Raw genomic sequence first — 23,051 nt, forward strand, 5'->3', positions numbered from 1 at the left:
CTGACCTGTGACTCAGACAGCATCTGGACTTCAGGAAACACTTCCTGTGAGGGTGACTGTTCACTGGCCCAAGTTGCCCAGAGACATGGACTAGTCTCCATTCATGGTGATATTCAAAAGCCATCTGGGCATGGTCCTGGGCAGCCAGCTCTAGGTGTTCCTACTTGAGCAGGGGGCTGGACCAGATGGCTTTCACAGGTGCCTTCCAACCTCAGCCTTTTTGTGATTCTGAGCAGGGGGGCTTGCCAGGTGAATAGTCACACTGCTTAGGAGCATTTGCAGCATTCAGGTCTTGGGAAGGTCTGTGAGGACAAAGAAATGCAAGAAAACGGCAAGGAGAGACATAGTTCCACATGTCCTGCCCTTTCTTGCTTGAGGAAGGATCTCGGTCTTGTTCCTTGGTTTAACACTCTTCCAACCCTTTCCCCTTCTCGTTCCATCAACAGTTAACACAGTAGAGGGATGTACTGGGTTTGTGTGGCAAGGTTTTGGCTCCAGGGGTGGCTTCTGTGAGAAGCTACTAGAAACTTTCCCCATCTGAGCCCATAAGTAATGGTGGTGGCACCTCTGACATGACATATATAAGAAGAGGCAAAAGTCACTGCGCACAAGCACTTGCAGCCAGAGAGATGAGTGAGAATACATGGGATAAGTAGCTCTGCAGATGCCAAGGTCAGTGCAGGAAGAGAGGAAGGAGGTGCCCCAGGTGCCAGAGCAGAGATTCCTCTGCAGCCTGTGGTGAAGACCATGGTGGAACAGATGTCGCCCCGCAGCCTATGGAGTTCCATGGTGGAGCAGTGGGAGACACTCAGAGGGAACTGCTGAGAAGGTGGTGTAGGCCTGCCAATACAAGTTTGGAAGGAGCTGCTTCTGAAGGGACTGTGCTCCATGGGGGGCACATGACAGGGCAGGGATGGCCCTGAGGGAATGTGGCCAGCAGAGGATCCATACTAGAACAGTAATGCTGGGAAGTGTGAGGAAGCCTGGTATTTTTATGGAGAGGAAAGCTCTGTATGTTGATAATTGTTGTGAGGGCTACCTCAAATTCACATACGTGTGCTATGTGAATTTGCCAGATAGAGCTGGCAGGGGTAGGTGGGCTGCAGGAGTGGCCTGTGTGGGAGAGGGCCATTGAAGTGCCCTAAGTGCCCTATACCAGTCACAATTACTTACAGCCAGCTCAAAACCTGATGGAAAATCCATTTTAATGTTTTTGTTTGGTTAAATTCACAATTCCCCAGCTGCTAATGACCAGGAAACGGAACTGGCTTGCTTTTTATTCCAACTGTGTTCATGCTTACAGGTGCTTTGTTGCATGACAGGTTTTTTGACATCTACTCCACACTTCCTACAGCATCACCCCAGGTTCTCACTCAGTTCACGTGACTCATTACACAAGCCAGTGGGAGCTGCATGTGTTCTCTGGCACCAGTAACTTGTACAGACACATGTAAGCATGCAAGAGAAATCACCTGTAAGCTGTACCTTATCATCATCACTACTATGACTCATTAGACTGTTAATTACTTCATCTGAGCAGTCTTAGCTGTCAACCAAGTAGAGGCTATTTGAAGCAGTACGGTTGGAAAGAAGATTGAGTGCAGACCCAGAACCACAGACAAACTCCAACCAGCAGTACTACACTGAGTTTCTTTAAATTCATAATGGCACCCTGGAAGAGATCACGTAAGCTTGCACTGTTAATCGTGAACACAGGGTTTGTGTGTTATCTTGTGCACTTACTGCAAGATCAAAGAAAGAGAAGACCTGATTTCTTGGAAGTAAATCGTCAATCTCTGAAGCAAGAAAACATCGTCCTTCAGAGACTGGACCATTTGGACTGGGACATTCATAACCTCTGTAAGTAAAATGCCATGTTGCTTAACGTTCTGAGGACTAAGTATCTAGATTTCCTGAAGGGCTGAATAATAGATAGCAGCAATGACCACTGGGTTTCCCTGGACACTTTAGATCATTTGTTTGTTTGTTTTTTCTTCTTGTAAGCTTGAAAAAGATCTGATAGCTTCTCGGCTTATACCCAAAACAATGAAATCTTGCACAGTCAGCATCGTGGTTTTTTGCATATTAGGCAGCTCCTGCCCCTGAACTCTTTTAGAAGTGTTCAGCAATTGTACCAGCATACCAATCTCAGGTGGTTATTATTCCTGTCATTACTTTGTTTGCCATCTCTCTTTGAGAGAAACTGGAAATGCCCCATTTCCTTGGCTTCTGCTGTGTGGGTGAGCAGAATGAGGAACTGTGAATCTTCATGTACCTTCAGCACAGACACAATGGGGTCGCTGTGGGGAAAAGACCTCGATGAACTCTGCTTGACCAGACTGTGTTTCCAGGCAGCATTATCTGAAATCTCCTGGCAGGACTGTTTCTGTCTCATCCCACCACAGTGAACGTCCAGCTGCGTCCCAGCAGATGTGCTTGTGTATGAGCAATGTTAATTTGGAAAGGGCCTTTTCAGTCTCACAATGGCGTTTGTGAATTTTGACTTCGTTTTCAGGTATCTGTTGTAGGTTGGACTTTTGGGAAGTGGGCGCACTAGAGCTGTCTGCATAAGGGCTGAAGAATCCACCTCTCTTTTTCCTTTGGACCCCTTGAGTTCCATTTTTTTTTTTTCTGTTGCTTGAATCTCATCACCTCATGGTGGCTGTAGGAGGCCTAAAGCAGCCAGAACCCTGCTGGCTGATAATTGCTTTAACTGCCACATTGTCCAGATCTCCTAGCATTAGAGCTACATGCATGCTATGTAGAACAGAAAAAGAAACTTAGAATGTCTTGATCATCCAAGCCTGAAACTAGCTGTTTAAAATGCCACTTGCACCCTTGAATTTGGTGAGAAATTTTCCCTGTACATCTTCATCAGGTTTAATATTCCCTATCCTAAGCACTAGTATCCCATAATGTCATTGTTATTGCTGACAGTGTCTTCACTGGCACCTGTTCTCATGGGCATTGATAGTGGGGTGTATTTCCGAAGGTTATTTTAGAGCCATTTGAAAGAAAGCAGAAGCCTTCAATACTTAGTCATGGAACCACCTAGTAGTAGAGATTGGAAGGCACCTCTGGAGATGGTCTACTGTACTAATTCTCCTGGTTAAAGCATGAACAGCTAGAGTAGGCTGTCCAGGGTATCATCCAGTTTGGGTTTGGATATCTCCAGGATGGGGACTTAATAACCTATCTGGAGCAACCTGTTTCAGTTTTTTTGTCACACCAGCACTTACGGAAAACCACAACATGAACCCAACACAGCTAACAACCACCACCCCCATCTTATGTTTAAATGGAATTCCCTGTATTTCAGTTTGAGCTCACTGCCTCTTGTCCTTTCACAGGACACCAAGAAGAGACTCTTTGTTAGTGGCTCTTGTAAGGTATTTATATTCATCAATAAGTCCCCTGCACCCCCAAACCTTCTCAGGCTTCTCAGCTTCCCCTTGTATAACAGGTGGCCCAGTCTCAGAATAATCTGAGGGGCTTTTTGTAGGATTTGCTCTAGTATGTCCATGTCTCTCCCATACTGAGGAGCCCAGACATGGGTACTGTACTGCAATGTGTGGCCTCACCAGTGCTGAGTAAAGGGGAAGTACTCTTGACCTGCTGGCAGTGCTCTTTCTAATTCAGCCCAGGGTACTGATGGCTCATGTTCAACTTAGTGTCCAGTAGGTCTTTTTCTGCAAAACTGGTGCTGGTCCATGGAGTTGTTCTTCCCCAGATGCAGGGGACTTTGCATCTGCACATGTTGAACTTCATGAGGCTCCTGTTGGCCTATTCCTGCAGTCTCTTCAGGTTCCTCTGAATGGCAGCAGGACTCTGTGGTGTCTCAGCCACTCCTTGCAGTTTGGTATTGTGCACAGAATCAGTGAGGGTGCACTGTGCCCCATTTTCAAGGCCATTAATGACCATATTAAAACAGTATTTGAACTGGGCCCCTGGGGTGCAGCACTAGTGACTGGCTTCCATCTAGATTTTGTGCAGTTGCAACCTTCTGATCATGGCAGTTCAATCCCCCTTGCTATCCACTTATCTAGCACTTACTTCCTTATCTTGTGAATGAGGATGTTGTGAGAAGCAGTGTTGGAATCCTCACTTGAGTTTAAATACTGTCCGCTCCTCTGCCCTCATTCACCAGGACAGTAATTTCACTGTAGAAAGCTTTAGCTCCCACATGTTTTCTGTGCCTTTTTTTATGGCACAAATACTGTGAACTTAACAGGACCTAAAGAGATTAGGGTTTACCATGTTCAAAGCAGAAATTCAAAAGATGCTACAAAGGGCTCTTTTATTGTATTTACCTTCAAGAACAGTATCACATGAGCTGTGACTTTTCTTTGTGGTACAATATTGTGAACCTAAAAGAGCCTTGAGAGATTAGGGTTCATCCTGTTCATATATTTCTGAGCATAAGTCAAAAGATTCCAGTAAGTTTATTAAAGGAAAGGGCAAAGGGGCTCATTTACTGCATTTACTTTCAAGATATATGTGTTATCTTGAACCTGACTTTGGTGGCAATCCTGCTATGCGTCATTAATACATTAATGTAACTCAAGCATAACATCATGGGAATGATTTGGGCCTGATTTAACAATTTGTGTGTTGCCTGCCAGATTTCTCCACTGATGCCAGTGCAGTGTCCCTTGCTCTGTGCTCTTGCAATTGAGGGCAGAATCTGATGCAGGGTGCTGTGAAATGTGATGTTTAAAAACTATTCATGTGTAGGTGGGAGGGTCTGATCCTACTCTCATGTGAATAACTAGCTTAGCTGTAACTTCGCGTGTCCCTTGACTTGCAGTGTTATAAGTAGAATTTGGTTCAACTATGATGATTGAGAGTGTTCTCAACTGCTGTTATAATCAATCCTCTTTTATTTTTCAATCAGCAAAATCAATGGAAGCATTACATGAAAATATAAAACAAATAGAACATGATTTGAAGCTGCAAGATAACTCCAAGGCTGAAGTCCGCAAAGCTGGTAATGAAAAGGAGCAAAAGAAAGTTGCACACCGTTTGCTGTACCCAGACTCAGTTTTGTTCCAAAGGTGGGGTGCAGATTTAAGTGAAGAGGAGCAAACTGTTGCACAGAATCTCTTCTTAAATTATGGGTATAATGTTTATCTCAGTGATCGACTACCTCTGGATCGACCTATCAGAGACACCAGATCTCCCAGGTGCAGTATAAGCTCTCTTTACCTTCACAAAGAGACATGAAATTAAAGGGAAAGGGATCTAGATTGCTTTAGATTAACTTAAAATCATCTTAAAATCAGAGTTCAGAAGGTATGAGACCTTCTGGTCCGTTTATATTCTATTCAAACCTGAAGGCAGGATGTCTGAAGCATGCTTTCTCTTTTTTCTTATGTTGTCTTTTACATAAGCCTGTTAGATGCTGAGATATCCTAAGTGGTGTTTTTTAACCCCCTTGCCCTTATTTGGAAATTCCCCAAAATATAATCAATGAAAAAGGAAACCCTTTCATTGTAAAATTCTGTCCTTTTTAACAAAATGCTTGTTTTTCTTAGCTACGTTACAGAAAGTAAGTGGGGAATACCTATACTGCTTATTTAAAGATGATTGGAAATAAATCAGGAGAGTTGGCTGGAACTTATTATTAGCCAGTGAGTTCCATAAAGGGTGACAGAAGATTCAGCACGTGAGCTGGATATCTGGCACTCTTATCTTTAGTACTGTAGGCACAGGCATAATGGACTGGTGACCTTGTGAGTTTTCTTTGTAGCCTCATTTTCTCATTCTGTTTCCTTCTTAAGTTATCAAAGAGTCTGAGGTTTAATTACACAGAAAATGTAGTGGAGTAAACATCTAAAGGATTAAAATGTAGGTAAGCAGTCCTTTCCAATCCTAACCATTCTGTGATTCTAGCTAGTTGGTTCTTGAAGCCAATAGATAATGCATTTTTTTAAGCAGACCAGTGGTATTGTGGAAGGTGGCATAAGTAGCCATTAAAAACCTCATTAAGAGCAAGTATCTGTTAAAAAAAAAGCAAGCACTTTTTTTCCCATATAGTATGATAAGGTACATGTTTTATTGCAACAGATAATAGTAAGCTTTCCAGAAATCAACTACTGTAAACATGGAGGAATATCACACTTACACTATAAGCCTAAACCTTTGTACCTATAGTCACTGGTACTACTTCTGATAGAGTATTTCAGAAAAGGACTTGGGGGCCAGAGAGGGTTGCAAACTGGGCATGGATTAACAGTATCACACTTGGAAAAGGGGAGTTGTCTTACTGGCAGCCCTCCAGAAGATGTAAAGAGGAGGTTTATGCAACTGGGTCCTCGTTGTCCTGCTCCAGGTGGCCCTGGTTCCATCTAGGGCAGGCAGTAATAAGTTGCCCTTGACTCTGTGTGTCTGTGGAGTAGCGTTGCAGAGGAGAAAGTCAGGGCCTTGTGAAGTAGTGAGCCAACCACTGATTGTCCTGAGGTAGCCTGGAGCTCAACAATCTCCACTCTGCTGGGGGATAGTTTTGGAGGCCTCTCTGGAGCAGCCACCGTGGAGGTGTCTGGAAGAAGCACGTGATAAGTCTACATGGTCCCAAAGAATGGATGCTCTGCCTGGTGCTCTTTTGCTTGGCATTGTAAAGAAATATGAATACATCATAAGGAGGTGTTTGTAGAGACCATGTTTTGCAGATATTCCCTCAGGCTTTTGTGCTAATGAGTAGGAAAGCTAAAGGAGAAAATCCTACCAAAATACATTCCACATGTGCAAATGTTGACACTGTAGAGGTCTACCTGGAGCATGAGGCTGTCTCAGAAAGCTGCAGTATGTAGCTAACACAACTTAAGCAGACTAGTATTTTCATGAACATGTTTCTAAGGAGAGGGAGTGATCACCCAGCAAATCCAACTATACGCTGTTGTTTATTCTTAAGTTAGTGCTTAGCACCATGAGAAAAACCCAGTCCTCACCATCTGCCCGGTGGCCAGGATGATAATTAGCAGCGCTGACAAACATCCCATATATATACTTAAAATAAAAAAATATATCTTTTGACAGTAAGCAAGAAGACCAGAAGTCTTCAAATAGCACAAAACAAGTTTGTATCAGTACTGGGAACAATTTATGCTGGGGTAGCATGAAGTTCCACAAGGAGTGGTTTGTTCTGTAAGAAGGGCTTTTGAAGCTCTTTCAAGCATTTCTAAAGAGATTCCTTATACAAGGGAATCTTTCTCACATGCATGTTTATAAGTATAGCTAGTCCTACCTTGTTCTTTATTGCACATACGGAGGGATAATTACCTAATTTGCTTTTGTCTGCTGTCAGGTTTGGTCATTATGATTTCCTTTTGTAAATGCAAAAAGCCAAATTTTATTCACATGTCCACTGCCTTGTAAGGTAATAATTGCTGGCTAAGTTAACTGTATTCTTCAGGTTCCATATTTTATAATTATTTTGGATTGAGAAGCAGTAATTGTTCTTTTTAACAGAAGTTTTAACTTTACCCTGGTGATTTATATGCATACATAACACAACCCAAATGCATAATGAAACTTGGATTTGGGAATTCCTTTTTTTCATTCATGCTTATGCTGATTTTCACTGTGTGAAAATCCCAATTCTCCTTTCCGGCAACTGCCTTGCTCTCTGTCTTTCTTTAGAAACTGTGCTAAAGTTGTTTGTCTTCTGTTACAGCTGTAAAATGAAAACATACCCGAAAGACCTTCCAACACTTAGCGTTGTACTTATATTTATGAATGAAGGACTGTCAATCATCTTACGTGCAATCACTAGTATAATTAACAGAACACCTGCTCATTTACTGAAAGAAATCATCCTGGTAGATGATTACAGTTCAAATGGTAAGTGACCCAGGGAAAGCAGGAGTCTTGCTAATTTATGCCACTGTTGTGTTAAATGAATGTTGGTGGCCTTCTGGGTGCACACAGGGTAGACCTCTCAAAATGAAGAAGTAAATTAAGTGAATTTCCAAAATGATGCTAAGAGATCCTGACTTTCTGTTCCTTTTCTCTGACATTATATTCTTCTTTGGTGAGGGAGATGGTATGCCTGCATCTCTTACAGGAGCATTTCACATTTTCAGGGCTTGTATATTTTCTCTTTCCGTTCCACATGGTGGAAGATACATAAAGAAATTACTGTACTAAGACAAATAATTGGTTGCTGCTATGGCACACATCTGAAGTTTCTACACACTGATGTATGTGTGTACAGTTTACAAACCATGTGATAGTGCTGTATGTAAATGAAATATAGAAACTGCTGAAAGGAAGGAAACTGATTGTTAAGCCTCTTGAATTCATAAGTACCTGAATAATTCTGTTTTATTGCAAACGACAAATCAGGTTTCTGTCTGGATATGAAAAATGTTAGAAAGCCATTGCCTACATGATCTTTTCCATTTCTTAATATTGATGAACTCTTACTTTTTGGGTTTTTTTTTTAATGACTAAAATTTGGGGTCTGGTTCTAGATGATCTGAAAGGACCTTTGGAAACAGAAGTCAAAAATTACAATGCAAAGCATTCAGAACTGCTGAAGATCATTAGACATCAGAAAAGACAAGGCCTAACACAAGCCCGGATTTCTGGCTGGGAGGCATCAACTGCAGATGTTGTTGCAATTCTGGATGCCCATATTGAGGTGAACATGGCATGGTAAGTCTATGAAGACTGGGGAGTTTCTGTAGTGGGGAGAGGGGGACAAGGAGTATAACTGTATTAGCTGAGACAGGCATCCCGCATACGGTTCTCCTTTTCTGGCTTGCACATGTTAATTAAAATCCACCAGTCATTTATTTCTGAGAGGAAAAAGGATACAATTGTTGGAAATATGTAGCAAAGACAGGTAACAGAGTAAGCTGTTTAGTAAAGAGGAAAGGAGAAATGCCTACCTTCATATATTTATTACATTTCTACAAAAAAAGACTTTATACAGTGAAATTAAGAATGATGAAGGTCATTTAGTTCCACTGTGAGCAGCTTTGACCCTTTCTAAGTAAATTAAACAGCCATGATGCCCAATGACGTTAAAGTGGCTTGATTTTTATTCCAGCTTTCACTAAAGCTTGTTTGCACTTCCCTGTTGGTTGAATAGTGCATCATAGTTCTATAGCTCTATTTGCAAAGGGAGGCAAAACAAGCAACTGATGATGGATGTTTAAATTTGGTTAGGTAGTGATGTCTATGGTACTTTTTTATGTGAAATCTCTTTACATTCTTTCCTCCTGGGTTGTTGAATTCACTGGCTGCCTGTTGTCCATGTTTCACTTTCTGGGATCAAAATTCTTATTCCAGCCCTTTTGCTGGCCAAAATGGCTCTATGTGCTCTGTATCTCTCTTTTGATAACACACTGGCACTCCCTAGGTGTTACAACCTTAAAGGTAATGCTTAAGTCATGGCTTCAGGACTCATTGGGTGCCCTGGGTTCAGCAGTAGCAGTCATTTTTCTCCTTCTTAGTAGCTGGTGCAGTGCTGTGTTTTTTACTTTAGTCTGGGAACAATGCTGATAACACCGATGTTTTCAATTGTTACTCAGTAATGTTTACGTCAGCCAAGGACTTTGAGTCCTCTGCTCTGCCAGTGAGGAGGGGCACAAGAAGCCAGGAGGGAGCAGAGACAGGTCACCTGCCCCAAACTAGCCAAAGAGGTATTCCATACCACAGCATATCATGCCCAGTATGGAAACTGGGGGAAATTACCCAGAAGGCCAGATCACTGCTTGGGTTGGGCTGAGTATTGGTCGGCAAGTGGTGAGTGGTTGTATTCTCTTCCCTTGTTATTTCCCTTATCGTTATTATTACTGGTGGTGGTAGTAGTAGTAGTTTTCTATTATACCTTAGTTACTGGACTCTTCTTATCTCAACCCATGGGCTTAAACCATGACATCGGGATAGGCTGGGATGTCAAAGAGTATGTAAGGAGTATTGAAGTCAGTTCTATTATGGTTATCAACAACTGGGGTCCAGCAAAAAGACTCCCTCTGTCAGAGTCCAATACTCTCTGACCAGGTTCTTTTATGTATTCTGTATGAGGAGAGTTTAATGTTTTAATACTAAATTTACTTATTTGAAGATACATGAGATTTTGCTTTAAAAAAGTGATACAGCAATATACTGAAATCTCAGCAGAAGCACAATATAGCAATTGTAATATTCAATACAATGCTATACAAACGAGATTTATGTTACTACTCTTTATATGCTCACTGTCAAGATGTTGGGCATCCCCAGTTGCTTGGAAAGAATACATGGGTTGAAGCCAACTCCCAACACGTTGCTCTCTTTAATGTTAATTTTCCTGGATGTTCAGTTTTTATACTCTGTGTTGGCTGAGCCACATATACACTTCTCCAATGTTGATCTGTCTAATTTAGGAAGATAATACTTTCTATTGATTATTTTAGGAAGGTCACATACATAACCAGTAGACCCACTCAACTGATATGGCCTTTTTCCTGCAGGAAAGGTTTGCTCTGCACAAATCCTCTGGTTTGCTTGGTGTTGGGATAAGTTTAGCTTCCTTTATGATAGCTGAGATCATTCCCTACATTCTCTTCTGAGCTTTATGAGCACATCATCCTTGCCTCTCTCCTCTGAGCCTACTTCCATCATTGATCATAGGGGTCCATTTATCGGTCACACCCTTTCCCTCATACACCAGATGTGCCATCAAGGCACAGGGGAAAGATGGTGAATGATCAACCTCAGGACTTACAGCACCCCCTGGGGTCTCTTTCCTTTCCCCTTTTTGTCTCTTCATGGAGATATTGAGGACTGTCTGGAGCCTGAAGGAAGCAGACCCAGTGTCATGGTTTAAGCCCAGCCACGCAGCCTCTCTCTCACTCCCCCCCTTCCTCCCCCTCCCCTCCTGGAGGGACGGGGAGGAGAATCAAAAGAATGTAACTCCCACGGGTTGAGATAAGAGCAGTCCAGGTATAACACAAACCACTGCTGCTGCCACCAATGATAATAATGAGAAGGGAAATAACAAGGGAAGAGAATACAGTACCACCCATCGACTGATACCCAGCCCGACTGAGCAGTGAACTAGCCCTTCTGGGTAACTGCCTCCAGTTCTACATCCTGGGCATGATGCTCTGTGGTATGGAGTACCTCTTTGGCTAGTTTGAGTCAGGTGTCCTGTCTCTGCTTCCTCCTGGCTTCCCCTCCTCCCTGGCAGAGCATGAGATTCATGAAGTCCTTGGTCAGACTAAACATTACTTAGCAAGAATTAAAAATGTTGGTGTTTTCAGCGCTGTTCCCAGGCTGAAAGTCAAAACCCCAGGGCTGCACCAGCTACTAAGAAGGAGAAAAATGACTGCTGCTGCTGAACCCAGGACACTCAGGTAACAATAAGCTCAGAGATTTAAAAGTGAAATTTACTGTTATTTTTATTAGTGACAGTTAAAATGCAGAAGCAGTCTAATAGAAGAGATAATTGAGCCATGGCATTAACAATTTGGGCTATTAGTACTCCAAGACTGGCATATAACTTTTTGTAGAGGCTAAAGTAAATAGCTTACATAAGGTAGCTAACCCAGTTTTAGAAACAGGCTGTAAAGTTAGTACTGTTCATTAGATTTCCATTTTTTTCAAGCTGAATATACTCTACTTGTTAATTTTGGTAGGGCTGAACCTATTCTGTCTCGACTAAAAGAAGATCGCACTATTATAATATCACCAGTATTTGACAATATTCGTTTTGATGACTTTGAGCTTCTTGAGTATTCAGTGGCTGCAGATGGATTTGACTGGGCACTCTGGTGCCTTTATGAACCTTTACCAGCTGAATGGTATGCTCTGAAAGATGAAACAGCTCCAGTCCAGTAAGTATGAATAGCATTTGAGGGTGAGCCAAGATACATGATACCAATGTAGAGCAAGCAGAGGGAAGAAGGTTTTTCATAGGTGGTGGTATAGACACCTGTGAAGCACATTATATCTCAATATTTGGTTTGGAAATGTGGGTTCTTTAGCAGCCCTGAAAATCTCAGTACACCAGTTGCAGGGTTGTTGAACCAGCCCTGTGCTAATTCTGCTGTCAGATTTTCAGGCAATCCCCAAGTCATTCATTCTTCTGTATTATGTTCCTTAGCTAGGAGTGTGGTAGCAATATTTATTGACTGTGCAAGATGAAGTGTGGCCCTTCTACACACTTGCCCAACAATATGGAGTGAATCTTACAACTCTGCTGGCCAATTGCATGTCTGATCTGTGAGGACTCGGATGGGTTCAAGTTGTGCAGTTATTTCTTTGGAGATGTTGGAGTGATATATGATTGCAGTGATCTTGGGCAGCTTTTTTCAACCCTTACCACTTGTGTGTCACATAAAAGCAAGAAAAAAACATGAGCACATACACCAGCTGTTACACCTGAAGTGACCCCTTATTGTTAGGCTTAAGAGCCAATATATTTGCTTCTGTTACTGATACCTTCCGTAACTGCTCAGATTAGTTTATGTATTCAACACCGAATGGTTGCTGGTACTATGATACCAGCAGCCATCTCATCCTGAATATATAAACCCATTTGCTTCCTCATTATACAAGGATATCAGGTGTTGACTGTCCCTCATCTCTTAACAGACACTTAGCAAACAATACTAAAAACCCCTATGAGATAGATTTGTGTATTTTATTGCATTTATGTGGCAAGGTTTTAGTAGTGGGAAAGGCTAAAGGATTGGTTTCTGTGAGAATAGGTGAGGGGCTGCCCCCATGTTGAACACAATCTGTTCCAGCTTACTCCAAAATATACATTGTGTTGGCCAGAGCTTAGCCAATCAGCAATGCTGGTGGTAGTAATGTATGTAAAATGGGGTAAAAAATGCTGCACAGGAGCTGTGAGAGAGAGGAGTGAGGAAGAAATATGAGATAAACAAGTTGTCCTGCAAACACCAAGGTCAGCGAAGCAGGAAGTGACGCTCCAGGTGCTGGAGCAGTTTCCCTGCAGCCTGTGGGGAAGACTGCAGTGAAACAGCTTGCATCCCTGCAACATGTGGAGGGTTCATCCTAGGAAGCATCATGCTGGAGCAGGTATCCATAGGGTAGTTGTGGAGGACCCCAGTGGAGCAGATATCCACATAGCAGCCCGTGGAGGACCCCGCCAGAGCAGATATTCATATGCTAGCCCATGGAGGACCCTACAGGAGCAGATATTCACACAGCAGCCCATGGAGGAATATGCTGAAGTAGATAAACACACGGCAGCATGTGGAGGACCCCACACTGGAGCAGCTGGATATGCCCTGAAGGAAGATGCTCTTTTCCTTCCATATGGAAAGCCCATGCTGGAGTAGGATCCTGGCAGGTACTGCCACCTGTGAGGAAGTGCTCAGGCAGGTATAGGTTTTCTGTCAAGAACTGCAGCCTGTGTGGGACCTGCGCTGGAACAGTCTTCTCCTGAGTAACTGTACCCTGCAGAAAAGGACCCAATCTGGAGCAGCTCTTGAAGAACTACAGTCCATGAAAGGACCCATGTTGGAGCAGCTCATGGAGGATTGTATCCCAGGGGAGGACCCCACACTGGGGCAAAGGAAAAGTGTGAGGAGAAGAGTGGCAGCGATTAAGTCTTATGAATTGACTATAACCCCCATTTTTCATCCCCATGCACTGCTTGAGGTAGGGAAAGGAGGTAAAAGAGCCAGGAGTGAAGTTGAACATGGAAAGAAGGAAGGATGATGGGAAGGTGGTTTAGTTTTGGTTTTGTCTTTCTTACTATAGTCTTTTTTTTAATTGTCAATAAATTAAATTAGCATTCCCCAGGCTGGGTCTATTTTGCTGGTAATGGTAACTGGTGAACAACCTCGTTATCCTTCTCGTAACCCATGAGCTATTTTATCTTATTATCTTCCGCTGTCATGCAGAGGAGGAATGTGCGAGTGGCTTCTTGGGCACCTGGTAGAAGCCAGCCAAGGTTAATCCACCACATTTATTTATATGAAGGGCTTTAAAATTTACTGTATAGATCTGAGGAGGAAAGGCAGTGAGAAAACATTTGAAAATCATGTCCTGCATTTGTCAGATAAGGTGGCAGATTTCTTCATTCATGTACTACTACACTTGGGAGCAAAGCATTGGAGACAAGGCTGCTCAGATACCTATAGAAAGAACTATGGGTGAAATTGGCACACTTCTCTCTCTGTTATAAACACAGCGAGCATTAATCATTCAGGCAGGAGAATGGAATAAAAGCAAGCCAAATGTAGGTTAAGGAATGTTTCATGGGGGAATGTCAACAGATCTTGGATAAGAGAAAATAGAAGTGGGTTTGGTCATAGAGAATGGGGTATCAAGAGAGTACCAAATCCCATTTCAGTCCTCTTTCCCCCCCATGTAGGATGGATTCATCCACAGGGGAATTGGTCCTGCCAATCATCTCATCTGTCTTTCAAAACCTCAATTGACAGTGATTTCACAGTCCCCTTTGCAATGGGCTTTAGTGTTTAAGTTTCCTTAATGTTAGGTAAAATTCTATAATGTCCAACCCAATTCTTCTGTGCAACTGTTCATTCTGATTTCTTTCTTCTTGTTTTAAATATGTTAAAACTGTTGTGACATCACTCAACATAGATCTAAATCTTTAAAAGATACTATATCATGCTTTTTAGACCATTGATCAAGTTTATTTGCTGTCTTCAGGACTCTTTAATGTTGATCCGCATGTTGCTCTGAAATAAATCTCTTGCTCCTTCTTGGATACAGCTAGAATCTTTCTGGAAGTTCAAGATGTGATTGATGGCTAATTGACTTTATTCCCATAATTATTGCTTCTTTCTTATTTTACTTGTTTGGTTCTCCAGAAGCCCATCTATAATGGGGATTATTGCTGCAGATAGGAAATTTTTGGGTGAGATTGGTGTACTGGACAGTGGAATGCACATATATGGAGGTGAAAATGTGGAACTTGGCCTGAGGGTAAGCTTATTTTTTCATCTTTTTTAGAAAGACAGTGAAAATTAGTATGTGATTTTTTTGAAAGCGTGCAGGTCACTGGCTATTGTCCAGAGCATGGGTTATTATTTCAGAACAATTCTGTTTTATTTTGGGTACTAAATGGAAGTGACAGCTTTCCAAAAGCATCAGCAGGCATTTGTTGATATTTCTCAAGGATTTTGACTCCTAACATGAAATCCTAATTCAGTGAGGGAATACAGAATCTTTCAAGATGTGGTTATTTCAGAAATTTAATGTCTCCTTGCTCAGTAGAAGAAAAAGATAAGATCAAGTTAAGTTTTAGGGGAAAAAAAACATCCCCCCCCCAAAAAAAAAATCCAGACCAGAAATAGGTCTATCTGCCTTTGAAAGTAGTGTGTTCTTCAAATTTTGGTGTCTTCAAATCAAGAATGGAGGCTTCCCCCTGAATAATTTCATCTGGAGTGTCTTTAGTTATTAGGGAACAAACAAGAGCACTAAAAATTCTATTGATGAGTATTTTTTAAAAGTATTGGTGGTTGGAGATATTCTGGAAGACCTGAGAAGAAAAAAATGAACATAATGCTTATCCATATAAAGAAGAGAAAAGATTATAAGACATGAGATTTATAAACCTTTTAGCAAGACTTACATGTCTAGGAAAAAAGGGTTTGATTATTCTCTTTCTCTGTTAAGTATGAAAACAAGGGGGTCTTTGAAAGAAGTCAGTAACCAGTTTCAAAATAAACATGAGAATGAGGTACTTAATTCTTTCAGTAGCAGACCAGTCCAACAGACCAGGCACAGAGCTCCTTCCAAAGGATATTGTGGGTCTTAAAAACTTGAAGTCATTTGTGGGGAGGCTGAACAGTTATGGATGAAAAACCTACTCAGAGGTAGTAAACTAATAAAGAATGACGGGAATAGGCACAAAATCCCCTCACCTGAAAATAACTGGGGGCTATGAGAGGTAACATACATACTTGTATTGTTCTCAGCCTTCCCTAGAAATAAATTTGCAGTCACTGTGGACACAAAATACTAGGCTAGATGAACCTTTGTGCTTTTGGAGCTTCTGTACTTTTGAAGCGTTGGTTTTGTCCTGCTTGGGTATCTCTTCAAATTCCATTAAGACATTTTCCAGGAGTCCACTGGATTTTTTTCTTTCTCTTGAATTGTCCCTAGTGTGTCAGATTTTGCAGGACCAGTTTTGCTCTTGGCATGTTCTGGGAAATGTCACTATTTCTGAAGGATTCAGGCCCATAACCACTACGCTATTTAGCAGTCTAGCTTCTAGTGAGATCACTTGGAGGTATGAAACAGTTTGTCTTACTGCATCTGTGCCAACTGGCCAGAATACCTTGTCACAGGAAATTGGTGAGTAGTTTTGTAAATGGTGATGGCAAAGAAAAAGAAGAACATACTTTACTCTCCTGGACCTCTGATAGGGCTACACATAGTAGAAATGAAAGGTACTGGAAAATTCATTTCACTCACTCTAGCCAGGAAATAGAATTTTGAATGTTGAGGGCATGTCAGCTTTTAGCAGGGCCTGTTGCTGTAGGTTTTAGAGAAAGGGTGATGGCTTTTTTAAAGAAAGATTCAGGCTGGATGTGAGGAAAACAGTTTTTACAGTGAATGTGGTAAAATCCTGGCACAGGTTGCCCAGAGAGGTGATGAATGCGTCATCCCTGGAGACATTCAAGGCCAGGCTGGATGTGGTTCTGAGCAACCTGATCTAAATGAAGATGTGCTTGCTCATTGCAGGGGGATTGGACTTTGAAGGTCCCTTCCAACCCAAACTATTCTATGATTGATTCTAAAAAGTGCAAAGAATACATAGGCAACTTTACTTCAAATTCTCTCTTCTTGATCTAGGCCTGGCAGTGTGGAGGTAAAGTAGAAGTGCTGCCCTGTTCAAGAATTGCTCATTTGGAAAGAGCTCACAAGCCTTACTTGCCAGACTTGAGCATTGCAGTAAAACGCAATGCCTTGAGGGTAGCAGAAGTGTGGATGGATGATTACAAGTACATGGTCTACTTTGCATGGAATCTTCCAATCGAGGTAAGAGCATTTCTCTGTTTTTCAAATTGGAATCCAGAGTCTAAAAGTCGTCAAATAAGAGCATGTGAAAAAAAAAATCAATATTGATATAATTGTTGAAATAGATGGCATCCAAGAGGCATGATTATAGACATGTTCCACTTAGGCTCAAACCAAGAGCTGATGCCTAGCTTACAATGAAATTGTCTAACATGTATTTTAACTTCTTTAGGGAATGTAGGGAATATTTTACCTGAAATATTAATAATTTTGCATGAAAAAGCATGTCTCTAGCAATGGGTGTCCCTGGATATCTTTTCAATGAGCAAATTTGAACTTTAAATAGAGAATTCAATTATTCTTCGTCACATAATCTATTACTTTTATTAAGTGAGTTCTCCTTTTTGCAGCCCAAAGTTCTGCTTTTGTTTTCTTGGAAGAAAAAGGGGAAAGTTTTATAGCACTCTTGGAAAGCTGAAAAATGGTAATACCAGGGAATTAATATAATAACAATAATCCCTTAAATTACAGTGATTTGGGGTTTTTTGTCCTTTTGATTGACTCTGGTACTTCTCAATACAGTTTTAATTTTCCTCCTGCACAAACTGTTGAAGATACTGGAAATGTCAAGACCAGGTCTTTTGAGTATTGATAACTTCAGTTAATAAAAAAAACCTTATGAATTTTCCCAGCCTGCACTTCAGTGGATTTATGAATCTTTAAAAAAGGAATAGACTCCCACCTCCTTATGTTTTCTTGAATAGATACTAAGGAAACAAATTAAAATATATAGTGATATAGCATAAATTAAAACTTCTTTAATTAATTTCTACCATAAATATTTGGAATTTTTAATCTGAAAATGTCAGTCATCAAAAAGTGGTTCAAGTCTGTTTGAAATTCCTAACCTAACTTATCTAGGCCACAGGCTGCATTTTACACAAATGCTTAAAGACAGGGTGTAAGTTCCTGTTGGACTGATCAATACCAAACTTCCCTGCTGGAGCATTCCATTTTGTATAAGAATTTACACAGTCTTGTAAACAATAGTTTGAAACTTGACTGCTCCCACATGAGATGAGTATTGCAGTCAAGAGACTATTGATCGTATTAAAGTTGTTAACAAGCTCTGTCTTATTTTTCACTTTGAGCTAGGATTTGGTGTTTTTTGGTATGAAATAAGGAAACTACTTCCTAGGCATATCTAGCTCTGATAGTCTTTATGAAATGATATGTTAATTTTTCACTAATTTATTGGCATTTATAGGCAAAACAAGTTCTGAAATCCTGAAGTTTAAAAAAATGTACATTTTTTTTTTACAAATGAAATTTTAGCTATAGTTTTAATGTTATAAATAGACAATATGGAGAAATAAATTTGTATTTTCCCTAGTTTCCCAGGCCATCTTCATGTCCTGAAATTAAACATGGTGTTCTTGCAGAATCCTGGAATAGACTTTGGAGATGTTTCTTCCAGAAAAGACCTAAGGAAAAAACTGAACTGTAAAGGCTTTGACTGGTACATAAAGAACATTTACCCTAATTTAATATTTCTTCCCAACATTGTTGGTTATGGAACAGTAAGTATGGAGTCTATTTATTTGAAATATGGAACAAATCATTAGCTCTACTGTTAGAAAGAGTTGTGAGCACTGTTTTGCTGATTATATTTTCCTAGAAACTTTAAAAATACTTTGATTTTTTTTTTCCTAGGCACTAAAGCTTTCTAAATTCTTTTTCATATTAGTTGCTAGTGTAGAATTTCTAAACTGTGTTTATTGTGTGTGTGCTGATGGGAAAACAACAGTAGTTTGGGAAAGTGCTTGATGTGTGGCTTTCTACTGTGTACAGCACTCATCTACTGACCAACAAGAATGGATCAATATCTTTTTGCAAGAACCTGAATTTTTTAATGGAGTAGTATGGATTCTCTTCTGCAGAGATTACCAGGATAATTTGGAAAGCATGCACGTATGAATCAAGATAGCATTTTCTATACCCAAGCTTGCATGTCTTGCTGGAGCTGAGCACTGGTACTTACCTGTCTGGAGCTGCTTGGTGACTTCTGACATGATGCTCCATGGCATGATGTCAATGAGTCTTTGACAGGCCTTACATTTGCTTTTTTTTTTTTTTTTTTTGTTACAGTGTGTTATTTCTATGGAGGCAATCTGAGATTTATTTTCTAAACCCATATTGTATCTTCCACTTCAGGATCCAGTGCAGAGCTCTAAATAAAGTAGCCTTGCTCTCAGAACAGTTTCTAAAATTAGTTGTGAGGAGTTGCAAACAGGATTGCTGTTCCTCACAGTAAATTTCCTGGTTTATTCTGCAGATGAAAAACACATTGAAAGAAGACATCTGTATTGATCAAGGCCCTGTCCCTGGAAACACACCAATTATGTATCCCTGTCATGCATACTCACCACAGGTAATACAAGCAACTGACCAGATCTTCATGTAAAAGCAGCTGCTAACTGTTCCTTTCAAGCCTCCACAGGGCCATGCGATCAGCACTTCAAAACTATTATCTCTGTGGTATCTAAAGGAAAATATTAACCTTTATTTCATTAAATTGTGCTGACCAATGTAACTGGAAGCAGAGCAGGTTCCCATGGAAATCTATGTGCATTAAACTAAGGCTTTTGGTTTAGCCTTGCCAAAAAAATGTGAGACCTCATGTCGATACTGATTGATCTTGTTGATTAATAGAAGATGACTTGGATAAAATGGGAGAGAGGCGGATCTCTTCCTCACACCACCCTGTCTGTCCCCTCAGAAGGAGGGAAGCTAAGGGTTACTGTTCAATTGTAAGCATCTTGATTTTGTTTTTCATTGGAAAGCAGAAAGTTTTTGTATAGGGTCAAATTCATCCTGTTTTAATTACTGAGAGCTCAATGAATGCTGGTGCTGTACAGCTGGTACTTCTCAATATCAGTTTTGGAACTCTCTGCTGTCACCTGCTTATGAGATTTCCCTTGTATCTTAATTTACTGACAGCAGTGTCACCTTCCCTTTCAGCACATCTTTTATCACAGCACTGGAGAAATGTATGTAGGAGGTTTACATGCCCGACGGAATACAGGTGATAGATGCCTAACAGACCCTGGGAATGGGGACCTGCCTGTTTTAGAGAAATGTGACATAGCTGTGAATAAAGGTCTGAACTTGCACTGGGATTTTAAGCAGGTAGGTGGATTTCTATGTCCCCACATTTCAATAAGCTCTCCTTGGACACTTCCTTGCAAAGCAGGTTTGTTTCTGACTAACTTTGCCTTAATTTTCAGGGCTTGCAGGTGCCACTGCAAGAGCTGTGGTGAAGGTGGTTGAGTCTTCAGGGATGTGTGATTTTAAAAACAAGGGGATGGTCACACAGCTGAAACTGAGTTACCAGAATTTAACCAGGTTCCATTTGTGCAGGGTTTATGCCAACTGATGCTGACATGCTTAAGATCCCAAGTGATGCTTTCAATGCCTCTGAATACAGAATCACAGAATCCCAAGGGTTGGAAGGGACCTCAAAAGATCATCTAGTCCAACCCCCCTGCAAGAGCAGGGTAACCTAGAGTACATCACACAGGAACTTGTCCAGGCGGGCCTTGAATATCTCCAACATAGGAGACTCCACAACCCCCCTGGGCAACCTGTTCCAGTGCTCTTGTCACTCTCACAGTAAAGAAGTTTTTCCTGATGTTCATATGGAACCCCCTATGCTGCAGTTTACACCCATTGCCCCTTGTCCTATCACTGGACATCACTGAAAAAAACCTAGCTCCATCATCCTGATACCCACCCTTTACGTATTTGTAAACATTGATGAGGTCACCCCTCGGTCTCCTCTTCTCCAAGCTAGAGACTCAGCTCCCTCAGCCTCTCCTCATAGGGGAGATGTTCCACTCCCTTAATCATCTTTGTGGCTCTGCGCTGGACTCTCTCCACCAGGTCCCTGTCCTTCTTGAAATGAGGGGCCCAGAACTGGACACAATATTCCAGATGCAGCCTCACCAAGGCAGAGTAGAGGGGGAGGAGAACCTCTCTTGACCTACTAAACACACCCTTTCTAGTATACCCTAGGATGCCATTGGCCTTCTTGGCCACAAGGGCACATTGCTGGCTCATGTTCATCCTCCTATCCACCAGGACCCCCAGGTCCCTTTCCCCTTCACTACTTTCCAGCAGGTCAGCCCCCAACCTGTACTGGTACATGGGGTTGTTCTTCCCCAGATGCAAGACTCTACACTTGCCCTTGTTGAATTTCATCAAGTTTCTCCCCACCCAACTTTCCAGCCTGTCCAGGTCTCGCAGAATGGCAGCACAGCCTTCTGGTGTGTCAGCCACTGCTCCCAGTTTAGTATAATACTAGCTTAGTCAGCTAGTCTAAGACAGGTACTATCATGCTGCTGGGGCAGGATAAACAGGCAGCAGTGATAACAATGGAAGGAGAGGTGGGAAAGGAAGCCATGCAGCTTCTCCCCTCTTAGGCAGTTCAAGCCTTATTAGCTTTATGTAATTAATAATTAGTTAATTTTACACATTATGGGCCTGTTTATTGCATTTCTCAGTGAAAACCTAAGCAGGAGACAAATCTTGTGAGCAAGTGGTAGAGAATATTGGAGTTGAATATGTGAAAGATAAAGGATTCAGTGACCCATATAGTATAGACCTACACGGTCTCCAGAAATTCTGCTAACATGGGCTTTATCTTTAGTCCGGTCTGTAACCATGAAACTTAGAAAAAGGTGCATATATATTTTCTGGAGGGTTTAGACCCACCTTAAAAGTAAACCTCCAGTTCCTTGTGCGCATCAAGAATTATCATAGTGAAACAACTGGCTGCCTGAAGGAGCCAGCTAACATCCTGTTTGCTCTGGAGCCCAGCACCTTAGGAAAAGCCTCATATCTGGCCTGATGAGTTGACTTAATCACACCCCACCTCATTCACAGTAACTGGTATTGAAATACTGACATAGGGATAAGATATTAATATTCTTACCTGTTATTAGCTCTCTTGCTTCGAAGTGGGATAGAGTATTAAAATCTACTAAAATTATTTAAGCTGTAAAAAACAAACCCACAGAAAATACCCACCCCTCCCTCCAACTCCAAAAAGTTGGCACGAAATAATCCTCTGCATATATTTTAATGTGCCTCATAGAGTTCCATAAGCTGTCATGCATTATCAGCCTGAGGAAAACACAACTTTTTTTTCTCAGGTCTCTGACCTACTAGTGTTTCTCAGACACATTTGCAAAGGTCAGGAGAATTGCTTCCTGACTGAGCACTCAATTTATAAGCCCTCAGCTTCTCTCATCTTTCCTTTCCTTTTGTAGGGATCGGCTGTAATCAACAGGAGCACTAAAAGATGCCTCGAAATCGCAGCAGACAATCCATATTCATATAGACTCGTAATGCAGACCTGCACAGGACAAAGGTGGAATATACAACACACGGTTAAGGACTGGGGAAAGACAAAAGACCTGTAACAGAAGGCACCGCACTGACTGGAGAATGTTCTTCCTTGAAAACTGCTATGCTCATAATGCAGCACTGAAAGCAGTGCTGCTTTCAAGAGTTATTTACACATGATTTTCCAAGGCAGTAGTCACTGCAGGAGCTACTTGCACTCTTGGGGCATCACCCCCCAGTTTCCTCAGTCAGGAAGGGGACTGTGCTCTTTTCTTGTCACTGGAGAGCAGTAGTTACGTCTAAGAGTCTTTCAACCCACCTGAGTGCCTTATGTTGTCCTTTGGAAGTGCCTGGCTACTTATTAATGAAAGACTGGTGTAAGGTCTCTAACTTTCTACCTTTGGCATTTTGTTTAGATATGAAAATTTAGAAGAAATTAAAGTGGGTCTGACTTCTTTTTGTACACAGTTTATCTCAGGATGAATTAGACCATTTTTGGGTCATATAGATAATGCAAAACTTCTTGTCAAGATGTACTCATGTGAATGGCTGAAATGAAATACATCCTTGTGCTCCTGTCCATATAATTTTCCTGGACATGATTCAGTTTCTCAGTAAAGTTTATTACAGTGTGACACACTAAGGCTGCATTATGTTTACTTATGGGAAATTAGTTTGCACCAACCACA

The 23,051-nt window shown here is 41.3% G+C and overlaps 1 protein-coding gene across 1 annotated transcript; it reads left to right on the forward strand.

The window, feature by feature from the left end:
* The first annotated feature begins 1,202 nt into the window (after positions 1-1,202).
* Positions 1,203-22,562, forward strand: GALNT8 (polypeptide N-acetylgalactosaminyltransferase 8). The gene is made up of 11 exons (XM_061357859.1): positions 1,203-1,860; positions 4,895-5,183; positions 7,673-7,839; positions 8,472-8,655; positions 11,628-11,825; positions 14,802-14,916; positions 16,792-16,977; positions 18,399-18,536; positions 19,292-19,387; positions 19,978-20,145; positions 22,287-22,562. Exons 1-11 carry the CDS (start codon positions 1,665-1,667, stop codon positions 22,437-22,439), a joined length of 1,890 nt encoding a protein of 629 aa, XP_061213843.1. The 5' UTR covers positions 1,203-1,664; the 3' UTR covers positions 22,440-22,562.
* The last annotated feature ends 489 nt before the right edge of the window (positions 22,563-23,051 follow it).

The sequence above is a fragment of the Neopsephotus bourkii genome, unplaced genomic scaffold, assembly GCF_033783945.1.
Source record: "Neopsephotus bourkii isolate Nb327-2 ecotype Australia unplaced genomic scaffold, CSIRO-AGI_Nbou_v1 NB_107, whole genome shotgun sequence".
Classification (NCBI taxonomy): domain Eukaryota; kingdom Metazoa; phylum Chordata; class Aves; order Psittaciformes; family Psittacidae; genus Neopsephotus; species Neopsephotus bourkii.